Below are 24,243 nucleotides of genomic sequence, written 5' to 3' on the forward strand. Positions count from 1 at the left end.
ACAGACAAACCCTACCTTTGTTCGGTGTACGGCTGGATCTTCTGCACAGTGATGTCCGAGTCGAGGACCCCCAGCAGAACACCTATTTGTCGGATGAACATGCCCTTCTGCCTCTCAGTCAGCTGGCTGACGTTAACATCCAGAATTATCTCCACAAGGTTATTTTTCCTAGGATCTAGTGAGAACGTAGATAAACAGATCTTTAGAACTTCTGTTTAACAGTCTGGGTACAAGTCAGGTTTCTAGTATCTTTCCAGAAGGTTTCTGCTTTGAACACAGAAGTACAGAATGTGAGTGTAGGAAGAGATACAAGTCTCTGACTTTCACAGGTAATGGCAAGCAGTAAAAGTCTGCCCCCAAGAACCACAGGAAAACACAATCACATCCCCCCAAACTTTTGATCTTTTACAGTTCTGAGCTGGACTAGACTACGCGTTTTAATCTCAGTACACTGTATCCAGACACAGAGGGCTTGCTAGTGCAGCGTAGGCACAAAACCCAGACTGACCAGGTTTGACTTCCACTGTGGTCCGTTCCACGTCACTCTCTCCTTTGGCATCTGTTACTCTGAGGTGGAATGTATAGGTTCCTTCTACCAGATTGGACAGGAGAAGGACAGGATGATGGTCTGAATTATTTAAGACTTCCTGGAAGGCAGAGCAAAATAAGTATCAGAATACAAAGGTTCAAACTAGCACGATACATCATCATACTTAAGGATATCACTAAAGGGTAACAGGCACACCAATCAGCTTTACATTGCCTCAGGAGCTGCCAGCGCTACCTCTCACCAACTTCTGTGATGCTGCAGACTGCCATTTTAAAAAGAAACCTCACCCCAGCTGCAGGGCTCCCCTCATCCCGGGTCCACAAGTAGCTGACAATTCCCTTATCATCAGAGGACTTTGATCCGTCCAACTCAGCTGTATTTGTGGGCAAGGTGATGACAACATTACTCGCAATCTTTGCAACTGGTGGCTTGTTTATCTCTAAGCAAACAGAAAGAAAGTAGTTAAAGAAAAATCTGGTAATGCCCAGTCAAAAACTACTGCATTAGATCTCCACTGTAACCCAGAACGCCCTATCTCACCCTGGGGGAAGCAAAGGGAAACAAGGTACTGTGGATTCAGCTGACGATACTGTTCCTCCAGAAAAGGGTGAACCCCTGACTTGGAGAAGGCCATTTCAGTGCTCCCCGTGTTATTTTGCACCCATTCCTTACTCTTATTGTGCCTCTGAACACAGGTTTTGCTGAACTGCTCAGAGATAACCTGTATCTCGTGGCTGGGCTCACCTTCTTTGACAATGACGTTGACCGAGCTTTGGCTCTGCAAGTTCCTCTCGTCTTTAACTGTCAGAGTAAACTCGTATGTCCCAACCTGAAGGCCTGTTACAGTGGCAATGCTGCTGTTGGCATTCTCCAGCTTGACACCATCTGGGCCCCTAACCAAAGCACAAGAGGATCAGTTTAAACTTTGCATAGACCGCAGGAGCTAGTCTCACACCAAGCAGTAGGCTCAAGCTCAAGTAGAGCTGATGGGGATGCAAACAGACAGCTGCCTGGAAATACAGAGTCCATGACAGAAAGCAAAATTATTTTCTCCAGTTACAGCGAGATAATCAAAAGAGTAAGTGCATCATTCAGATCAAAAAATGCTATTTCTGGTGGTTTAGTGTTTTGGTTATTCTTAAACAAGGGGAACACTGATACCAGCATTTAAGGAGGATTTACAAAAAGTGGTTCTTTCAACAAAATTGGCTCACGTGAACTGCACAATAAGCCAATTTTTAAAGAAAATGTATAGAGGGAAAATAGTTCCTTTGTTTATAAGGGCTTTGCACAGATTTTGCAACAGAAAAAGCTACTGCAAGTTGCTCATAGGCTTTTTCCTCCGTTCCCTAAGCACTTTAGGGAATTTAGAGTCTGAAGGGGAGCATGACAATGAGAAAAGAACAACGCCTCATTCAAAAATACTGCAAAAGGATCAAGTTAGAAGGCCCTGCTGTTATTTGATTACAAGAGTCAGTCTCTTGATACAACAAAGACCACATTTCACTGCTGTGATTCGAACATGGCTGGTCCCCTTTATGAACCACAACCATGCCGAGAATGGCAATCAGGCCTGGAGATGAAGGCAAAGGTACGTCTAATGCTCAAGCAAAACTCCACCTCTCTCCAATTACACAAAAATCCTTGTCTCATTCAAGTCACTGGTAAAGCTTGTCAGGCCTGATGCGGCCAAGATTTAACACAAGGGAGGTATGTGAGGGTGTGTCTTGTTTTAAATGAAAGACCTAGATACTTGCATAGGAACAGTCTGGAAGACGATACACACCGTGTTTTCTCCCAAAGAAAGGAGATGATCTTCTGGTCATCTGAGCTCTTGCTGCCATCCAGAGTGGTGCTGTCCACGGGAAGAGTTAATTCTTTATCTGGACCAGCATCTGCCTTTGGGGGCTTATTGTTCTCTGAAAAAGGATTGCAATATTTTTCATACACATGCCGTAAAAGGGGGAGCTTAAAACCCCAGCATTAAGATGCTTCTCCATGATCCCTAGTATATTTCTTGCCCCTTATCTCAACCTTGTACTCAGAGAAGTGAGGTTAAGAGCAGTTAAGAGTTCAGATCAGTGTTTCATTCACACATCTGCAATAAAATGAGAATGAAATCTAGGAGTTCTGATTTTTGCTCTCATTCTGTAAGCATTACTCCACTTTTCCTGCTCCTGTCCGAGGACCAAGCACTGCGGGCAGAGACAGCAGCTTGGAAATACAATCCTGCCATTACAGTGAGGTAATGTTAGTTTAGACTACACTGTGTGAAATAAGAAAATAGCCTAGAAAGGCCATACTTCTTTCTAGAAGCTTTCTTTTGTTGGTTTATCAGCAATACACCAGCCCGGAACGGCCCTAAATTAGAGCAGCTTTTCCAAAAGCAACACAAAGCTACCATAAGATCTAGAGTATGTTAACAGATTGACACTCGCCTCAAACCCCTGGAATGGAAGCAGCAGAAGCAGCTAAAGGCAGCTTACCTGGCTGGACTATCACAGTGACCTCTGCAGTGGACTGGTGCCCAGCAGAATCAGTCACTATTAGCTGGTAAGTGTAATCACCTTCTTGCATCGCAGAGAGCTGCAAGACTGGCGTCCTCACCCCCTTCGAGAAAACATATTCTGTATTAAGATGTGATGTATGTTGTCATGTAATGTAAGATGAATGTAATTCATATATTACACAGATGATGATAGACCAGAAGACTCTGCTTCTAAAACAACTATTACCAGCAGATTCTAGGGGCTTATTATTAACTCCTCCTATGGGGCCAGAAGTCTGTGCCACTTAAGCATGCAAGGCACTTACAACTGAATTTACGCACAGCAACAAGGACACTGTTGTGGAACGTAACAAGAGTAATGCCGTACAGGTGTTCAGAGCTTTTGAGATTCAATAGTTAGCAACTCAAGCAAAACCTCCGGGGAGCCCTGTGCAAATTTTACACGTTGTGAACCTGATTCATGGACTTTCTTGTTCCACAAATTTGACAGTAATAATAATATTTAGAAGAAAAATGATGACATGGAAGCAAGTTCCAGCTTTTACTGTTTAGGACTGAGGAGTGTCTGGCCAGTATCAGCAAAGTTTAGACTCTAAGGTTCAGCTCAAACGATCCAGTCCCTTGTGTTTGCCCAGCTTAGGAAACGCATGACCTGGCACAATAGGTTATCCTGTGCATCCAAATGCCATCCTGACTGATAGTCACCTAAAAGACCACACAGTCTGGCTTCCACATCTGCTGATAGCACTTAAGCATCCCTATTATACCATCATTGATTTAGCTATCACTGATGTTCTGAAAAGTCAGCAACTGAACAGAGAAAGAACACACTGCCCTAGCAGCCACACAGGTTAAAGTGAGATACATGGCTGCGATCAAGTTGTGCTGAGATCTGTTATATGGGACATCAGAATCCAAAGCCATCAAGTTCCTGTCTCTCTCACTCCACCATTCTTGAGCAGTATTTAAAACTGCATCGCTCACGAAAGGAAAGAGGGTGCCAGTGAGAACCTGTGACTAGACCGGTGCACCAGCTCAGCCACTAATCCAATACCAGCTTCATGTGGATTTAGTTTTAAGTATATACTTAATCATCACATGCTTGCTCTGTAGGATTATAAGAAACATTTGCTAACAGTCAATTAAAAACAGTTTGATTATAGGAAAAAAAGCCAGCTGGTGAGTAATCCAGGATGAGTACAGGAGACCTGCACTGACCTGCATCTCCATCACCTTTCCTTTGCTGTTCGGGCTGAGCAGCCACTCATAGCTGACAATGCTGTGATCATCGGTGCTCTGATTCCCGTAGAGGGTGATGGAGTTCTGAGGCAGGGTGATCACTTGGTTTGGGCCCGCGTTTGCCACTGGAGGATAATCCACTGCTTTGTTCACGGTCAAGTTTGCAGTGGTGGAATTGCTGGCACCGTCTGAGTCCACTACTGTTAGACTGAAGAGGGGAAGAGGGGGGTGGGAGTGAAAGCAGTGAAGAATCGTGATTATCAGAGCTGAACAAAACACACTGGATGGAGTTAACTGAAATGCAAAAGAAGAGGTAGAAACTTAAGACACTTTTCAAGGACAGGATACCAATTTTTTTTCAGGAGTGAAAAAAACTATGATTTGAGGCAACTGTGCTTTTTCTGAATAGAAACTTCCCCCAAATTCCCAGTTATCAGCCTCAAAGCAATGCAAGAAATCCAACAGTCATGTCCACCTCTCACTTGAAATCCGCCAACTAGTTCCAAGATAAAACTGTGCTAGTGAGAGACCATCAGCTCTCACATACACAGTTGTGACGGAAAAGACCTCCCCGAGTATGACACTGCCTCCCAGTAGAAGACGTGTTACGGACACAGAAGTTCATCACTAACCCGCAGGTGGCCTGAACACTGTATGCCTTCTCAGGCAGGCTAGTACCACAAAATAGAACTGCTTTTTGCTAAATCTAGATCTGAACATCAATCTGATTAGTTCATATACCAACTGCTTAAGGAGAACCGTGTTCAGCTATAGGTACTCAGGTTTATTTTATTTTAAATAGACCTGCTCATGCAGCGCATGGACATCATGCCAAAATGCAGGAAACCATTAGGCTTCATTGACTTACCTGGGACAAACACACTGCATTTAAAAACTGGACTTAGACTGCCTTTCTTCCTAAGCCTTTACCCAAACAGTTTAGATTTGACATTTCAAGAGACATTTTGTAGTGCTGGCAGAACATACGTTCCCCTCTGCCATCATCTTAAACCAGTGCTACAACTTAAGGGTAAGGAGTAGCTAGATAGCTTATCTCTTCTGAAGTGAAAAGCTATGGAACTACCTGAAAGCGTAGGAGTGGGGGGAGAGAGAGGGAGGGAGGGAGAAAGAGAACACAACACAAAATAGGGTTCTCCCCCTGGTGTTTTGGGTTTGGTTTGTTTTAAACCAGACTAACACTTCAGGAATCTTGTACATTTTACTCTTAAGGGATGAGAACTGATCAACTCTTGCAGGTATAACCTACCTGAATGTGTAATTCCCGGGTACCAGGTTGGTCAGCGTCAATATGGCAGTATCGCTAGAGACTTTTTCCTCCCGCAAGGGGCCCTTCAGTTCTTCCCAGTGATAGCTGACAATTTTGTCATCATCAGTGCTTTCTGTTTCAATTAAGGAAGAAAATGCACATACAATGAGTTAGAAAATGCTGCTTTACAAAACCTGTGAAGTGTTCAGTCCTCCACTTCAGTGTTGGGCTTAGTAGGCAAAGGCATTTTTGGTCCAGGCCTAGAGGTCTCTATCATGCTCAGATACCTGAACTGTATGCTCTCCTCTACCCTGTTTCACAGGTGTACTCGAACACCCTTAATCCCAGGTTTGTACGTGAGTGGGGAGAATACAAAACAAACTGAAAATGAAACACTAACAAAATACTACTAGTTGGGGGTAAGACAACATGAACTTGTTTAAAGAAATTCCTGAAAAGCTCTAATGTGGGCCAGGATCACTAAAGGCAGTGCATTAGCTAGGTAATGCATCTGAAGCTTAACACAAGAGGTCAGTAATTTTGATTGACAGTATTTTTTTTCTATTCTAAGCAGCAACCTCTAGAGCTTTTCCTTTTTTAGGAGATTGGCTCAGGCCAGTGCCCTTCAAAAGGGAAATGTGGAGAGGTGCTGTCGTGTGTGTATTCCCCTCTCCTGGCAAGAGAGGCCGATTCTTTTCAGTGAAGTGTGTTTGATAGTGTCATAGCCAGTTCCTCTGAAACTTTATCCAAAGGGCCAGCCCAGAACCAAACACATGGAAACCAGGCTTGCTAGACTACTGCATCTAAAACAGCAGGTACTCACGGCTGCCATCAATAACAGTTGAAATGGTCGGTAGTGAAATCTCCTGGAACTGTGGGGACACGATGGCAACAGGAGGCTGATTCACCCGAGGCTCTGCAACAACAGCCAAGCTGTTACAGTGACATCCACAAGCAGATCACGATAAAAAACCCTGGCCCCGAACTCTGCAAAACTACCCTGCCTTTGTTCGCCAGGAGTAGCAGGCAGAATACATATTGCACATCCTCTTCCCTCTACCCAGCCCTGCCTACTCCCTCAGTCCTGCAGTCGGTGAGTCCAGGATCAGACTGCAGGAACTGCACAATCAGTGTCAGTGGTTTGTGCTTTCAGCGAGCTATACACCAACGCGGGGAAATAGTGCTAACAAAACGGATTTAAAAAAGGAAGGAGGTAAGCTGCCACCACTCTAGTACTCTGGAAATGGCTGCACTGCATCAGCTCTCCCATACTGGGTCAAGCATTCAAGCACAGACCATTCTAACAGAGCAGCACCTAAAGCTTCTTGCCAAAGTTTGGCTGCTGCTCTGAAAAATGAATGATTTTGATGCATGCTGCCAGCTGCAGATTCACTGCTTATAAGGAAATGATCAGCAACAGCATCCAGAGGCCAGCCGCACACTCCTGCTAATTTAGGGAGTGCAAGAGCACTTCTTTGCCCACAAAGATTGTAGAAAAAGTCTTGCTGGAGAGTGCAAAATAAGCTTTTTCTTTTTTCATTTTTTTACATAGAAGGAGATGCAGAACCTGTGAATGCCTTTTTACGCAGGCCATCTAAAAAGCGAGACCTGGTGAGACAATCAGCACAAGCCACCGTATCCATGCATCTGCAAACCAGGTCTTACAGTAAGGAATGAGTTTGACTTAACCTGCCTGTGGTTGGGAATGATATTCTTTAGGGGACAGGGAAGAAAGGAACCTCCAAAGGAGCTTCAAGGCTCTGTCTTCCCTTCATTTTTTACTCCTGCTGCTATAAGCTTTCTACGTGGTTACAGCTAGCTTTTATTGAAGCAGTGGCCTTCCAGGGTGAGGCATTTTCAAAGCACTTTTTTACCAGCATTCCAGCTCTTTTATTGAGTGGTTGGTCTGTATGCAGTATAGCTGAAATAGCTTCGTGTATTAGCAATAGTTTCACATTTCAGGAAACCACCAAACACACATACACATATACTGAGTTCACAGCACAACAAATTTTCACTACGTTAAACCAGGGCCCAGTCAAATAAGGAAAGGCCATGATACAAGTATCAGAGACAGACAAAGTTAAGAGACAATTCCACCAACTCACTTGGATTTACTGTTACATTCACGTAACCCTCTCCACGTGCGTTTTCTCCATCAACGACAACTTTGAATTCGTACAGGCCAACAGTAAGCTGGATGCAAAAACAAAAGGTTATTTCCCTCCCGGATGGTAGCACCTTGTCAGGAGCTATTAGAAGGTCAAGTTGCCATGCTTTGGCACAGTAGCACAGTAGCAGCATAAGACACAGGCAATTATGCTGCACCTACGCATACACAGCAAAGGATGGCTTCCATGCCAAAATGGTGTTATGTATCTTCTCATTTACAATGGCTATGCAGAAACCAAAGACTAGTATTTCTTTCTATCATAGGTGCCACAGGATTGTTAGTCAAGCTTTATTTTCTAGCAACAATAGGCAAACAGAAGAGAGATAACAGAGATTAGTTCCGTTTGTCTGGCCACAGGAATCTGTACTAGCAGACTGCATTTGAGATGAGAAAGGCTGCATGTAAGAGAAGAAAAACCTCTTCTTGTGTGTTTTTACAAAGGAAAGAGTTTCCTCTCTTCCTTCTAGGTGACATGAATCAGGCAGTCACCACTTCCTCATCCACTGCTGAGCCAAGATGAGAGCGCTGAGGACTAGATGCTGTACAGCAATCATGCTATCCAAAAGGCTGAAACCCTAACAGAGATAGACACGCTCCTTCCAAAGGGCCTTTCTCTGCACAATATCATGACTAAAGCCTGTAGTTTTTTCTGAGTGCAGCAGAACCCAAGAGGCTCAAAGGAATGTCTTATAAATACAGAACTGTATATTCACACAATATTTAAAGCCATTCCCTTTTTAAGAATCCCCACGTGCAGAAACCGGCAACCCCTTCACTGATAAAGCTTGTCTAAAAGCAGCAGCCAAGGACAAGATACAAGGTACTTCACAGCTCTTGTTAATGGAATCAGCAAGCCCCTTTTCCCGAACAGACCACCACGCTGTTTCAGTAGCAGAAATATTCACAACCCTTTGTTAATGTTAAATTGTGCCATTTGTATGGCTTGACACACTGCTTGTAGGCAGCTTTTAGATCCTGAAATCAATTTCTTCTTTCCCTCATGCCAGATCAATCTCCTTTTTATAAGGGACTTAGAGGAGGGCTTGCAGTCAAATGTTGGCTGCCTGCCCATCATGCAATTTCCTATTCATCCTGAAATCACATACAAGTCTTTTCTGGCTGCCACAGTGCCCATCATCTCCACTTGGCATTTAACACAACAGGATACAAAGCAGCAAAAGCTTTACCTTAGATAACTTTAGGGTCTGGGAGTGCTTCCCTTCCATTTCTCCACTGTAGTCTTTTGGATGAGTAATCAATTCCCACTCATAGGAATAAGTGGTTCCTTTAAAAAAAAAAAAAATCCAGACATTTGTTTTTAAAAGACTGCCTTTCTGCCATATGAAAGAAAAAGCAAAGGTATTAAACATTTACAAGGCACATTCTGCTGTACTATGGAGAAATGAGACAGCTTGGAGCTTGGGCTGCAGCTTTTTGGGAATATACCCAGGAAAAAAAGACAATCTGTGCTTCTAAACACATTTACTCTGGAGCCAAAACCCATCTTTCAGCCTCTAAGGCATTAAAGAGCTTCGGAACAATCACGGCTCCAGGACAATAAGAGAGAAAAATTGTGCCCTCAAATCCTGCAGACACAACATAACGCCAATTTTTGAAGAGGAACTCATCTCATCTATCCCTGTTGCTGCACAACACGTAACATGCTGGCCTGTCCTCTGCAGTCTCCCACTGCCATTGCGGACAGAGCTATAGATAGGAACGTTACAAATACCCGTGAAGAATTTGCATGATGAAACGAGGGGTGTATAGAAACATGTTCCTCAGCATGTCAACCCCCCAAATCAGATTTCAATCCACCAAATGAGAGATCACTTGCTAAGACAGCTTGTCACCTATCAGTAAATATCACAGACAGATGCTGAAGATCCACTGCTTCCTCACATACCACTTGAATACTCTGTCTCCCAAATCTAATGACTTCAGGGCACTTTCAGTGCTTTTTGTGTCTTTCTACTTTATGTGAGAGGCAGCATGAGGTAATAGCATGGGATGAAAAATTTCTACAGGAAAGTGTCCTCTGACAAAAGACATTTTTCAAGACTGTCCTTATTTCATGCTGTACATAATGCCTATCTGCCATTCCACTGTCACAAGCCCTCAGCAGAGTTCCCAGGGAAGCCTTACGATGTGGCGGTTCAGGAAGCACAAACGCATTCAGCTGAACTTCATTCTTTGGCAGGGTCACTTCGACACTGTCTCCAGCGGAAACGACCAGCTCCTTCATAACTGTGAGGGAGAAACACAGAATTGAAAGAGGAATAGGGAAAAAAAGTTAGATACGTACGTGAAAACTGCTTTGACTTCAGAGTCTGTGGAATAAAAAGCAGACACAAATGGCTGTATTTTGTAAACATCCGTCACTCAATATAGCTCCCATTTCAGGTTCCGCTCTCGTTGTTAATTCAAAAGCACTAATAGGGTTTTACAATTTTCAGGCAAGCCCAAAATTACTCAGGCATCTCTCTCTCTTTGCAGATACTGCACAGCTCCTGCTCCTTTTCTAAAGAGCTGAAACGTGACGCCCAGGCCCTGTCCAGGGCAATCTATTCACCCAGGTCCAACAGGACGGGAAGGGCTTCACCTGACAGGTTTTCGGCAGAGAACCCAGCTGCAGTCTCATGGCACAGCAAGACAAGCACTGCTCTTTACCAAACTGCAATTTCAGATCTTCAAAAAGAAATACCATGGATTCTTCATATATTTGTGAAAAACTGCTTGGGGCCCAAGAGATTTCTTTTTAAATCTGCATAGCTACCGCACTGAGTACGGGAACTCGAAATACTAACCTGATCCTTTTATTTATATTTTCTTTTCATCCCTTTAAGACTTTTCTTGCTGCTTCAAATAAATTGAGAGGTAGTTTGTTTATAGAGACTACTGGGTAAAGACTCAAAAACTATGGCCAGTGACATTTTTTGTTCTGCTTGTTATTAGCGGTAAGATGACCAGAAAGTTGACCATGTTTCTTAAGAGTACCTCCTGGCCTCCTCCTCCTCCTTTTCCCGCTCCATTTGCTTTATTTTTGTCTTTTTATTATTGGGCCTGGGAATTATGAATAGAAAACATGAATTAAAGTTGCTTTACCCTACTTTGACCCTGTCAAAGACAAGGTTTCAGGGATATGCACAAAAAATCGAAGTTAAAGATGGGGAAAATGTCATTAAACATTTAGCCTTTCTTCCGTCTGTTTATTAGCTACCGGAATTAACCGGTTAACTAAAAGAAAACAAATCCATCATTTTTTTTTCTCCCCCTCTCCAGATCCTGGGATATTACAGCTCCATCAGTCTTTCAGCTGCAAAGAGTTCCAAGGCAAAAAGAAATCTGATCTCAGTAGCAAAAAACCCCAAAACCAAACAGACGAAAAAAACAAAACCCTGCATGGAAAAACTACCCTTCACATCATCTTTGTATTATTTAGCAGAACACAGGGGCCCTGGCTACATCACTTTTCCAATACAAGCCACTGAAGACATTTAAGATATATTTTCCAATTTTAGCTAGGGTAAGCCCTTAAAAAGAACACTAACTTCTTAGCACAAGCATCCAATGAGCTTCCTGCCAAAAATGTCTCTGGATGCACCGTTTCCTTTACACTCTCCCTTTATTCCCTTGTAAGGGAAATGAACCCTAAATTCAAAAGAAATTCAGCTGTGAATACTTCAGCAAACTGGATTAAGTGAATTCTGAGCTATCACACAACCAGTAGACACCACTCAATGTACTTACACATGCTTACAGGGTGAGCTGATGGCCTGGGTGAGTTAACAGAGCTGTGCAAACTGCATTTTGGCTTTTATGCATTTTCATTAGTTTGTTTTAAGAAATACCAGTGCGAATAGAAACATCACTTTGCTGCAAAGCAAAGCATGGGCTAACGGCCAATTACGCTGCTCTCCATGGCTGAACTGTGCATTGCCATTTCAGGGACAGAAAAGAATCAGTTACACCCCATTTTGAGCAGACATGGAGATTTCTGCTCAACTTGACAGACAGCAGTGTGTCAAGACTACCAAAAGAATGATTCACAGGACCATAGCTTGCACCACGTCCCAACCTGCACTTTGGGAATTAAGGTGACACTATTACTTTCAAGCTATTCCTGCAAATAGATCCAATGGTCACATGCAGATTTGTGACACCAAAGTCCCATTCTCGGACCTCATGAGTTAATGGGGTCCAACCAGCATCTGCGCCGAAGCACGTGTATCAGCACTTTTTCAAAGGTACCATAATTTCTGAAATATCTCATTTTTTTCAATACTGCAGTAGCTTGTCACCCAAACATGGACCGATGGCATTTCCTGGAGCGCCACACATTCTCACCTGGTGTGGTGGCAGTAGTACTTGGTGACGCAGCAGTGTTGGTCTGGACTGTAGAAACACTGCTATTTGTGGGAACACCACTTGGCACAGAAGTAGGCGTCTGCATCTTCATTGTGCTTTTCCCTGGCGTGGGGCTGACTGTGCGCAACATCTCTGAGGAGTGAGGATGGACCAAAGCATCATCTGGCTGCCCAAGTGTCTCGGCCTTCCCTGGGGCTGTCAAGCCTTGTGCTACAGGACTGGAGAACGTAGCCAGCACTGATGGTTCTGGTGCAGATGTTCCTGTGTGGATCTGTAAAGGAAAAAGTTGTCTTAGTTTGACTTGAACACTGAATGTCAGTTTTGTTTTACGGTAAGTTGCACTTCTCCTCCTCCAGTTAGGGAGGCTGAAAAGTCCCTGGTTTGGTTTTCCCAGCAGCAGGATGTTTTACTGCTTCCTCTTCTTTCTTCTGAATTGTTTCTCTGTGTTCTTCCTCCACAGCAGACAAGCCATTTCCAGCTGAACACTGGTTAACACCATAGATTTAACTACAGCATCTGAAGTATGTGGCAAATGTGACAGAAGATCCAGGTTCAAAACTGCAGTGAGTGGAGCTAAAAGAATAGAGAGGTGGGATAAGACAGAAGCAAGAAACAGGCGCCAGGAACTGGGGTTCATTTGGGCCATCTATTTTGGCCACGTATTCCTTTTTCTAAAGTTCTGCAGTTGGCAAGCCCAAAGCAGGAGGATTGCAATGGCATTTTATGTAATAATCAAATCGTTGCAGCTAGAGGAAATTTATTTCAGAATCACTCTTCAAAGCGAGGTGACCTGAAACAAACAGTTCCCCGTGTGCATGCCACAGGAGAGCCTGCCGGGGCAGGGAGCTGAGCTTGCAGACGGAAAATTTGCTCACATCCACACAGGATGAGCCACCTTATTGAAAATCATCAAAGTGGCAGGAACAATTTCCTTTCTTACATCAGAAAATTCCTTTTACAGTACCTAGCCCCATTCCAGTTCTTAGCCTGCCAGGCAATACTCTTGACAACTCACCTTCCACCACGAAGTACATGTGTGTAGCACATTTTGTTGAGCTAACTCTATTTTGAGAGCATCTGCTAAATATTTAAAATGGAGCAATATACCACCTTTGACTTGGGAAGGGGTCTAGAGCTGAATTGCCCACCACTACTCCCCACAAGAGGAGCTGATCAAAGGTTCAGATTGGAGGAAATATTCTCAAGCTTTTTTACTATGCTGTTGGCATTCAGTCAAGGAAACAGGAACTGGAAAAACACTCTAGATCATGGTGGGCAACATCCTGGTCAGTACAGGGGCTGGCCTTCAGGAAACACTAAATGCCAGTTGCGAAAATAAAGCTGTGCGGCACATGCCGAACAGCCAGCCAAGCTAAGAGTAGCAATGAAGGCATTGAAGGCTTCTCTGCAAGAAGGTTCTTTTGCTGTCTTGGGCAAATAGTTTCCTCTCCCCATATCTCAGCTAACTTTTCCTCAGTCACAGAAGTTAAAACATCTCAACTCATTTGTATGTTTGATTAACATCTGGTCAAAAGAATCAAACACTATTTGTTAGCATCATGGACAAAAGCTGGTTTTCTCTGTTTGCTTACTTGTTGATGGGCTTCCTTTATCTTTAACAAAGCTACGGATTCTTTGGAACAATGATGCAGGCAAAAATCTGACGTACGGCTCTGGGCTGCTCTTTATTGGCAGCCTCAGGATGGACAGCTGTCCCAGGCAGTACCATCTTACACCCACCCATAACTCGGTCAGCTCAGGATACTGACTCCCTTTTGCCAAGTAACCAAATAAGATGAAGTCCAAAATCCTGGTACAACAAGAGGGGAACAGCCAGGCAGGAACTCAGACACTTGAGACAGACTCTTCAGGAAAGGCACGGAAGCAGAAAGTCTCCGTGACTTCATACCACTATGGGGAACCACTTTCTGCTTAGTAAAAATCAACCCACATGGGTCACAAGGATGGCTGTCACAAACAGCACGCAGGAGACCAGCATCCACCCGCTGGGGACAGCGGCCAAGTCTCCACTTTACTCTGCAATATTTTCAGCGAGCTGGATCCTTCCTTGACTCACTTTTTAATGCCTTAAAAAAACAACAAACCAACCAACTTCACAGTTAAGAGAGGTCCTCTTTCTCCCAGAAGTCTTCAGGATGAATTGACAGCCAAATGTCTGCAGAGAATTAGATAAGCTTTGCCTGGGGCAACAAAACAGTCAAAAATGCCTCTAACGCTTGCAAGCTGAGACATTTCTTATCTTTACTCCATAAACCAGAATTCTTTAAAGCAAAGAACAGAAGATTTAATTCTTGGGGATAAGCGAGGAGGAGACTAGAAGTTTGCCAGCTATCCTATCTTATTAACTTAGAAAATAGACAGAAGTGGCATATTGGCCTGAGTGAACGTAGGATTGCCAGACACTTTTGATTCCAATCCTTAACTGCCTTTGGCCTGGGACAAGTGACCTGGTCTTCCTGTCTGAGAGTCCTACACCTGTAAGATGGAACTAGAGCAGCTGCGTGCATCAGAACCCGCACTGAACCCAAGTTACTTGAAAGAGAAATACCTGTGTTCTGGAATTTTCTTTTATTTTTTAATTTAAATGGGCCTTACTTTGCTGAGCCTGATCTGGATTTACACAATAGGTTATTTTCAGCTTAGGTTGTGTCCTCAGTCATTTGCACTAGGTGCTGTGTCTGTGAAGACCCTGAAGACACAAAAATGTGGGTAACATCACAAACCGTTACAGAGTTAGTGCTGGCTGTGAAGAGACCTTTCCTCCTTCCTCGTAGGGTAGAAAGCACCCAGCACTAGCAGGAAGCACAACAGCAAGTGTCTAACATTTGTAGCCAGAACTGTGAGTGCAGGAACAGGTGCTCGGGCTCTGTCGTAACCACTCCACTTTAAAGGCTGCAGCTTTTTCCACAGTCTGCCCGCAGAGCTGCTGCAGTGCTGCTGCAGCCTCTCTCATCAGCAATGCTGTGCTTAAATGCTTCTCCTGACTGGCCATTAAATACTTGCTATATTTTACAATTGACAAGTATTTCTATGACGAGGCAGAAAAAAATTGGTGCCTGGAAAATGTCACTCACTTTCATTGAAAAGCACAAATTTCCTCAGTTAAGGGCTGATGAGCAGGGTGCACTGCAGTTTATCCTGGTACACTCTCCTTCACCCATCTCTGGCTCTGTACCATCGATATAGTAAAACCACAAATGAATGCTAGCTGCACATTAGCAAAGGACATTGCAGGTGGCTATGGAGCTACCAGAACTGCAAGAGGAAAATTAAAACTCAATGAGGCAATGTCTTCCTAAAACAGTCACTTGATTTCTCCCTGAGTCTCCAGGAGCAAAGGCAAAGTTATTCGCCTTGCCACACATTCAGGGCTCGTCAACAAAAGAGGAGAACATGCACATGAATTTTTTCTCCTCTTCTAGAGAGGAGTTAAGGGCCACTTTGACCTCAGATGACCTTTCCCACTTCAGATGTTTGATGCTCCCAGGTATGAACTGCTTTGCATGCAGTAATGACCCAGTATGCTCCCTACCTTCCAGCCCACCTGCCAAACCTTCTTTAAGAATACAGTGTTAACTGCATGGCATTCACCTGCTGAAGCCATGTGCTCCATGTACTGGACCAAATCTAGCCCAGGTGGAATTCTACTGATTTCAGCATGTCTGAAACTTCACTTCTTCTGGCCCATAACCAACCCAACCTGGAAAACTCTCTGCTTTAGCATCTCCCTCCTGCAAAGGCTGGCCACATCCCAAGTACACAGCCTTGAATGTTATATCCTTGGCCTAAATTAAACTACTCAGATCAGCGATGCAAGGACAGCTGCATAGCTTGCCTTAGATTTTGCCAGTGAAAGTTGGATGGTTCAATAAGCAAGGAATTAGCCCAGGGCTGGATAGAACCAGCTTCAGCTCAATATTCCTGTTAAGGTGAGTTTTTAAATTCTTTCTCCTCCTCAAAAACTCTATCTTAAACCTCAAAAACGTGACTGCCGGGAATTCCATCACAGCCAATATATTTTAGTTAGAAGATTTTATTTTGATTAATCTGCATTTTGTCAAGAGGTACAGACTTTCTTACTAGCAACACCCAGTAAGGAGAAGAACCACCTTTCCCCAAGCATACATCCTCAGTGCATCTTAATGACACTGGAGAGCACTTCCTAAAGATGGGAAATCCTAGATACTCAGCAATATTCAGAAGCTGATCTGTCCATGTAATCTAGTATTTGCAAGCAGTTTACTGGACAGGCACTGAACGGTAATAATACAACTCAGAACGTAACACTTCAAACTGAGCAAGCAGGGGGAATATAACAACTGTTACCGAAGAGCAACAGAAGACATTTAAGACTGGCTGTGAAGAAGCCTCCCTGACGTTGCACGCATAACTGAGAGAATGGGGTCACTGCGTAAGTCTCAGACATTAGGAGGAAGAAAGAACAGGCAGAATGGAAATGCTGCAATACTGCAGGGGAGAGAGAAAGCTGAGACCTGAGTCAGGCCTAAACATTGTGGAGTTCTGGAAAATCAAACATTTGTAAAGTTTTCATGCATGATTTCACACACCACCCGGGCTGCCCCGGAGCTAGCAGCAGTGTCCCTTGGCTGCTCTCCACATCCTGCTCTGCAGGGTGGTGGCTCAGACCAGTCACAGCCCTACCTGGAACCAAGATTTGAAGACAAGGGAGAAAAATAAATTCAAAGTTTCCAGAACAAGAACATGACCACAGGCTTCAACAGTGCCAAATACTAGAAACATGGCAAAAGGTATTTAAAGAACAGTTTCACAAAGTAGAATTCTTTCTATTTCACCATCACAAGTGCATGGGCTTTTTTGCATGATAAGGCTCAAAAAAACCAAACCTATTTGCAGATTTAAAAACACAAACATCATTCAACAACTGAAATGTGCCAATTCCTCTTTAAGACTGGCATCTAGATTTACTAGATTAACATTGTACATGTTTGGAGCAGCGACTAAACTGGTTTCATTCAACCAATGCCAATGTAAGCTTTCACGGATTTGAGAAACTAAAGCAGTCTTAAAAACAGAAGAAAAAAGTTGGCATTAAGATGCCAACTCAAGCAAGCAGGCTGCCATGGAAGTGCACTGGAAACTCTACACACAAGCCTATAAAATAACGCATTTAACTGCCTCAATCCAGCACTCAAAGGAATACAGTTTGTTTTGCACATCTAAAAAGGTACTTTTATAGGTAGCAGTTTGTCATGGCGAGCGGCTGTGTGGTGTTTAGTTGCCAACTGAGGCTGAACCACGACACAGTTTTCAGCTCCCAGGCACTTCTCACTGACATCACATCTCACCTTTCCTCTTATCTGACAAGTACACTGTGTGATTATACAAAGGATAAGCATAATCATGATCCCCATCTCCCCTCACCTTCCCAAAGACAGTTTGTCCCAGCTAGGAAGACTGGGTGGGGAAAACCCTACGCCCCAAAAAACACAAATAAAAAGACCCAGCCCTTGGCCTTACCTTGTTGACAGGAGGCTGAAAACAGACAGCCAGAAAGGTACCCTGTCACTTAGGCACTAAAGTCAAAGTCTACATAAAGCAAGGCTGAGCAGGAGGGCGGCAGCTGCCCAAGAAAGCTGCATTTCAACCCCAGCAATCACTTACCTGTGGCAAGCCAACACTGTCTGCATCACTTGATCTGTTCACATTATTGCTTTGAGGAGGGAACGGGCTTTTGGTTTCCTGTTCTCTTGGATTCTGTCTACTTGCCATCAACTCTTTCTTTTGATTTGTATGGCCTTCAGGAACAGGCTTGTCTGCCACTAAGCGCCTCAGTACTTGATCCTTCAAGCGCTCTGCTTCACTTCGGCTACTTCTAGATTTGCTATCTGATGCTCTGGCTGCAGACTTGCTGCTGGGGCTTGCTGCTATATCCCTTTTCAGGACTTCCACCCTGTCACCTGCCAAGCTCCACTTCTGGAACGACCTCCGCAGTCTTTTTTTCCCCTGGACAGGGATGCCCCAGTCCAACCACTTGTGAAATGAGGTCTTCACATCACTTTCTGTTTGAAACTTTAAGAAGTGCTCTGTGCTTTTTGATTTCTTTAAAAACACCAAAACAGAGTCAGAAAAGCCAGTTCTGTTTGCCTGACACATGCCAGGCATAGTGCAGTTCACCTGGATGCACATATTTTCCAAGAACCAAAAGGCATCACAGGTGGGGCTCTGGCAGCAAGCAGTCTGACAGGACTGTACAGTATGAAATCCTTCCAGAAGCTGTAAATGGTGATCTTCCCACGATCTCAAATGGCCACCAAACAGGATCTTCCCCAGCTCGCATTTAGATCTGTTCCAGTTTGCATCTGCGAAAGGGTAGGGAAGACAAATAAAGACAATTTTCAATCCTTTAAAGCAGTGGACAATAGATCCTCATCACTATTGTCAAGATGAATTTAGGGCACAGAAGCAGTGTGGGAGAGAGGGCACAGGGCAGCGAAATGGGGACTTCTCGGAATCTATACAGGGCCTCAGTATCCAGTACCTGCACAAGACTTTAAGCAACAATCAACTGTCTGTGCCTCCTAACGGGACCACCACCCTTTTTGATAGCAATGGAGCTAAATCCATCTACATGACGTGAAAACAGAAATATTCCTGTTCCAGAGAAGACTGTAAGGCACAGCCGAAGAGTGAGGGAGAGGTTACACACCAAGTTAAGAGCCGAAACTGAACCCATGAATCCCGCGTGCAGTTTATTACTGAAACCAGTAAACAGCATTGCCTCTCTGCCCATAGTTTGCCTTGAATGAGAACTCTGGAAACAGCGACACTGGCTTGGATCATGGTAAAAAGGCATGTTTTCCTCTTCCATGCTGATGTTTGAAGTCTGAAATTGCTCCATTTGAGAAGTTGCTGCATTTCTAGAACAGAGGTCTGCAAGACTTCACCGCCTGCATCACCGTAGTACTTTAACAGAAATTATCTGGCAAACATGTTTGTTGCATGTTTGTTTTAACATGTAAAGTTACTTCAGATCTCAGACCAGCAGTAAAGCAGCAACCGCTTTGCGTATGGATTTTTTTTTCTTAGCATGAAAAATTAGAGTGCTTGCAGGGATCAGCGGATTAAAGGCTTCCAAAATTCAGAGCTCTGGAGATTAAGGACTCCCTAAAAATAGACTAATGACCTATGGGACTGTTACACTGTGCTGTGTTCAGCATCCAAGGGATAATAGGTCACTGGAAGATTACTTTACAAACTATGTCACTGGACTCTGAGTAGTGCAGCTAGAGAATATGCTCCAGCTCTGGCTCCCTGCCTGTCAAGAATGGAGTTCTTGAACACAACACAAATGGGAAACTTTTTTCTCCATTAAAATAAAGAAGTCTGAATTTAAATTATGATACCCTGATCCCCATTTCTTGACAGCATATAAAGAAAAGTTCAGTAACATGTTACTATTCCAGTAACTCCAAATGAACACACAAGTCATGTTGCATTATACCCCCGTTCACTACAGTGGGAACCAAACAAATTAATAGGCATGGATGTAGAGGCTACTGATCCGTCTGTCTGTCTCCCCTGAGACTAATTCTCACCCCACTTCTCCTGTTACTTCCAAGTTACAAACACATTGAAGATGGAATATGTTGAGGCACAGGAGAAAGACCACACAGATCTCCATGTCTCATCCACCAAATAAAAGTCACGTGGTGATGGCACTGCAGTGCATTTTACAATTCTTGGAAGAAATCGTGCAAGGTCCCGTCTGCCTGGCGCAGCTCCAACAGCCCTGCCGAGCCACGACAGGCTCACATAGCAGGAAGCTTTCCACGTGCCAACCACGACACAGACAGAAGCGCAGAGGGGGAGGTATTTTTCTGATCAAGTCTGGAGCTCACAAGCTGTGGTCAGCCTCAACCTCCTGAAGCACCGATGCAGGAAGGTTCTCTGCGAGACTAGAGCAATACAGCTGGATGCAGGTGTCTTCCACTCTGGCTGTTTAAGGCTACTTGAAGCATTCGACTTCAGGACTTTAAACTCCAGCCACAAAGACACTTAACCTCACACTGCAGAGGTGGCAAGGAACTCTGACCCTCTGCATCACAGCCAATACCCAAAGTTAGTGATATAAAAGTGCTATGACTTTCCCCTTCCTCCTGCACCTGTGGATGGTGCAAGAGGAAGGGGAAAGTCACAGCACTTTTATATCCTTGTATGATCTGTATAACCTTGTATGACCAAAGAAAGCAAGCAGGGAAGACAGAGGACATATTTCATTGTAATTCAGTTATCCCAAACACCACAGTAGGTGTAACAGCTTTTGTACTCCTGATCATGAGAGGTATCCACCTACACTGATTTTCTCACCCAGAATGGATTCGCCACTTGTTTAAAATGAAGGACGATGGCCATATTCACCTACCTTCTGTGTGGAACCTCTTGCTACGCCAAGAATTTTGAACCAAAACGGGAACTCACGCCACCACAAGGAAAAGTTTGTTTTTCAGACATCAGAAAGCAGGAATCAAAAGTGTTATTTATAGCTTATTGTGAAGCCAGCTCAGCAAAGGCAGTCTGAACACAAGGCTCCAGAAAGCTAGCATCAACTGCAAAAGAATGCACTCAAGATCCATGACCGAGTCGCGGGGAACTAGAGCTCCCTGTGGGTGTCTGAACCCACAACTGTGCAAAAGGTGGGGAAGCTCTTCACTCAAGCAACATCCAACTGCACGTGTAAATGAAACTTTGCGTATGTTCAACAGAGAGAAAAGTTGACATCAGCACCTTTAAAATAATCCCCATCCTTGTCACACTTCATCAACGCACCGCACTTACTTTGAGAGCAAGCAGACGGGCAGCCTGCCTGCCCGGGGCAAGGACCGACCTCATTACACACCGAAGTGCTTGGAATGACGGTCACCCTGACACAACTGTGTGCACAGGCAGGGACAGGCACCTGGCACCAACCCTGATGGGCCTGGAATTAGGACAGAGTATCGAGTGGGGGTCGTGTATACACACAAAAGGTGCATGTATGTACACATACTCTCCAGACTTAGAGGAACAAGTAACAAATGGAAGAATAACACTATCACTGTGAATTTCAAGAGGATCTTATCAATTCATATTCAGTTTAGCCTAAAACAATTCACCTTCTGTTAAAGGGGGAGCACTGTCCCTAATATATCCTATGCAAAAGGGAAACACGTTGCTTCCCACATCCCTAAAATCCCTCCTCCTCGACCAGTGCTCATCCTTCTCTCCTGCAATGTCAGCCCTGGCTCATATGTACCACTCAAATTAAATCTTGATACAGAACCCAGTGAAATTCAGCCGTAGCTTTCTAGTAACAGGCTTAGAACTGGGGGACAAATGGAACGGGGCGTATTTAAGAGAAAAGTGTTCCCAGGGAAAACATCCCTTGTGAAAAATCACTACATAACACAAATATTCTATTTATTTATCTCAAACGTAAAACCTGAATCCCCATAAGCATCTCCTAGCTATGCCAGAGCCATGACTTAGCCCAGATGACACAACATTACCATGCTGAGAGCATTCTGCTTCTCTTTTAACCCACTGCTAAACCAAGATGCAGAGATTTGAATTACATTTTGGCCAGATTTCATTTCCAGAACTCCGTTAATACCCACCTAGGACATGTTTATTTGAAATTAGCCAATATGGGTTCTGAATTGCCGTACATAGACAGCTTAAAACTCAGTTAAACCTCAGGAACGATAGAAGCAAACAGGCAACTCGCAACATGCCAGCCCAACATTCTAGATGTATATTTTCCACAGAACCATACTGATTTTCATCTAAGCAAGTCCCATGGTCTTTGGTGGGCATCACACATTCAGACAACTGAATTTAAGTGCCGTGGCAGAAAGCAAAGCTCCTCAGTCTACACTTGCATTTCATCTCTGGAAAGATGAAAGATTTTCTGCCAGGAAAATCTATCCAGCCTGTTCACAAACACGTCCTTCCCGAGAGTCCTGCAAGTACATACTACAGGCCAAACAAATTGTTGCAATGAGAAGCCACACGCTGCTATTCGCAGTCTTGCGAGCGGGGACCTCCACAGGAAGCCGGTGCAGCACCTGCACTAGGCTGACCTGCACCAAACGAGGGAAGGCAGCTGCGAGCACCAGCAGCTACTAACTCCTGCTTACTGAGAGAGCAGCCTGTTCAGTCCCTTCCAGTTCCTTGCACTGGACCTTAGGCAACCACAAGTGGCAGCTGCATGCAGGAACTCATAGCGTGGGTCAGACCAGCAGGCCAGTAAATCCAGTCGCTGACAGCAGCAATGACAGCAGCTTCAGAGAAACGCACGAGAAACCTGTCAGCAGGAACATCTGTGAGGATGAGTTCCCTCCTAAGCCCCACAACCTACCCAGCCTAGCATGACACAAACCACAGGACGCCTGCACAGTGGGCGTGCTTAGTCACTTCTTCACATTGTTTTTGTCATTTGTTTTTTTCCCCCTAGTATATCAGTACAAAAAAGGCTGCTCTCTCAGGAACTCGGGAGTTCCTGTCCCGGCGACACAGCTCACAGCTTTGCTGAACAGCAGGGGAATGGAAGGGACAAGAGCAGTTTCTGTTAATAAGCACAGGTTCACAGACTTGCTCAGGCAGTTAATCCCTCCTGATATCAGATTAATGATTAAAGACTTGACTCTATAGACTTTTTAAATCTGTCACATGTATCCAATTATGTCCACATAGTTCCTTTTGCGTAACTCTGCATGATCACACTAATTTCTAGGCAGCCATAATTCCTCTTCAGTTTAACAAGATCTGCTGTGTAAGTGACACAAACAAGATCAAAAGAACAAACACTCTGTAACGGAGATAAATGTCCACATCAGGGTAACTACATCACACATAGTTATAGTTATTTCCACATATGCATCAGCCTTCATGGTTTTAACTCTTCCAAGCAGACCAGCCCTCAAACACTGCAGCGCTAACCGGAATACCCTCTAAGAGAGACACAGGACTTGCAGCTCTAGCTCTAGACTTCAAAGATATTACTAAAGGCAGGAAACACCACGCAAGCAGCCCGGTCTACAAGGAAACATGCGATCCACCTGACACTCCATCCAAACACACAGCACTGAGAACCCTTTGCTAGGACCAGGAACACAAATATGTCTTTCCAGGTTCTAAATTATCGGATTAAGGTCACACAGCTCATTACCTTAATCAAATCTGTCACTCGGTAAGTGTCCAGGACAGCCTGGCGAAACACCAGAGACACTGCAGCAGCCTATAGAACATGTCCACAAAACCAAGAAAACAAAACAAGCCCCTTTTCGAACCTTGCTACCATTAAGACATAGTAACCTGCCAGCACAAAGAAAGCAGCTGGCAGCTGTCGCACAGGTTGATAATTACTGAGGTCACCGCTGCCTCGGACCTGTAATTCACTGCAACTTGGAAAAAGAGAAAAGAAAAAAAAAGAAAAAAAAAGGCACAGAACAAACTTTCTTAACTAGGATCTGGTGAATGCTACGTGCACGTATTGCAAAAATACCACCTCTTGGTGAAGGTGTGTCCTCGAAACACTCACAGGAACTTAACACGTCTCTGAAGAGTCAGAATCTGAAGTTTTTAAATTAAAAAAAAAAACCAAAACAACGACAAAAAAAACCCCTGTGAAAACCACACAGTCCAACTTCTATAGAAGCCACCAACTTGGTTATTTACTTGAGCAGGAGGCTGGTTACTCAAGCTTGAACAGGAAATAAAAAACCAAACATAACAATTGGCTGTAGGCAAATACAGATTATTGACATACTGCGTTTGGGGAGAGTCTTAAACATTTGAGGGCTAAAAACACCAGTCCTGCCTTCCCAACTTGCTTCAAGTATTCCTTAGATAAAATTATTTTCCAGAGGCTAACCTGTACATTTTGCAGAAAAAAGATTTGCAGCTCAGAGAAATCTCTCTGAGATAACAGGCAGGTACCTGAAAGCCAGCACCACGTGTGAAGACGCACACAGTAGCTGCGTGGGACAGACAGACACCCCACTGCCGACCATTTGGCTCCTCAAAATAGCAGCTGGTTATCAGAGCAAGTGTGTTACAAGCAGTGACCCCCTCATGCTCCATGTCTCTCTTACACT

The 24,243-nt window shown here is 44.1% G+C and overlaps 1 protein-coding gene across 2 annotated transcripts in view; it reads right to left on the reverse strand.

The window, feature by feature from the left end:
• The window catches only part of KIAA0319L (KIAA0319 like), a 33,653-nt gene that overhangs the window by 7,508 nt on the left and 1,902 nt on the right, over nt 1-24,243 (reverse strand). For both annotated transcript variants that reach the window (XM_075115033.1, XM_075115032.1), the window contains exons 3-16: nt 17,771-18,468; nt 12,086-12,377; nt 9,884-9,985; nt 8,926-9,023; nt 7,674-7,761; nt 6,389-6,481; nt 5,566-5,698; nt 4,278-4,506; nt 3,037-3,160; nt 2,337-2,469; nt 1,295-1,443; nt 838-989; nt 509-647; nt 16-175 (exon numbers count right to left, since the gene is read on the reverse strand). In XM_075115033.1, the coding sequence (XP_074971134.1) occupies nt 16-175; nt 509-647; nt 838-989; nt 1,295-1,443; nt 2,337-2,469; nt 3,037-3,160; nt 4,278-4,506; nt 5,566-5,698; nt 6,389-6,481; nt 7,674-7,761; nt 8,926-9,023; nt 9,884-9,985; nt 12,086-12,377; nt 17,771-18,468 (2,590 nt within the window). The remainder of the gene's footprint in view (nt 1-15; nt 176-508; nt 648-837; nt 990-1,294; nt 1,444-2,336; nt 2,470-3,036; nt 3,161-4,277; nt 4,507-5,565; nt 5,699-6,388; nt 6,482-7,673; nt 7,762-8,925; nt 9,024-9,883; nt 9,986-12,085; nt 12,378-17,770; nt 18,469-24,243) is intronic.

This window comes from Phalacrocorax aristotelis, chromosome 20, assembly GCF_949628215.1.
Source record: "Phalacrocorax aristotelis chromosome 20, bGulAri2.1, whole genome shotgun sequence".
In the NCBI taxonomy this organism is placed as follows: Eukaryota; Metazoa; Chordata; class Aves; order Suliformes; family Phalacrocoracidae; genus Phalacrocorax; species Phalacrocorax aristotelis.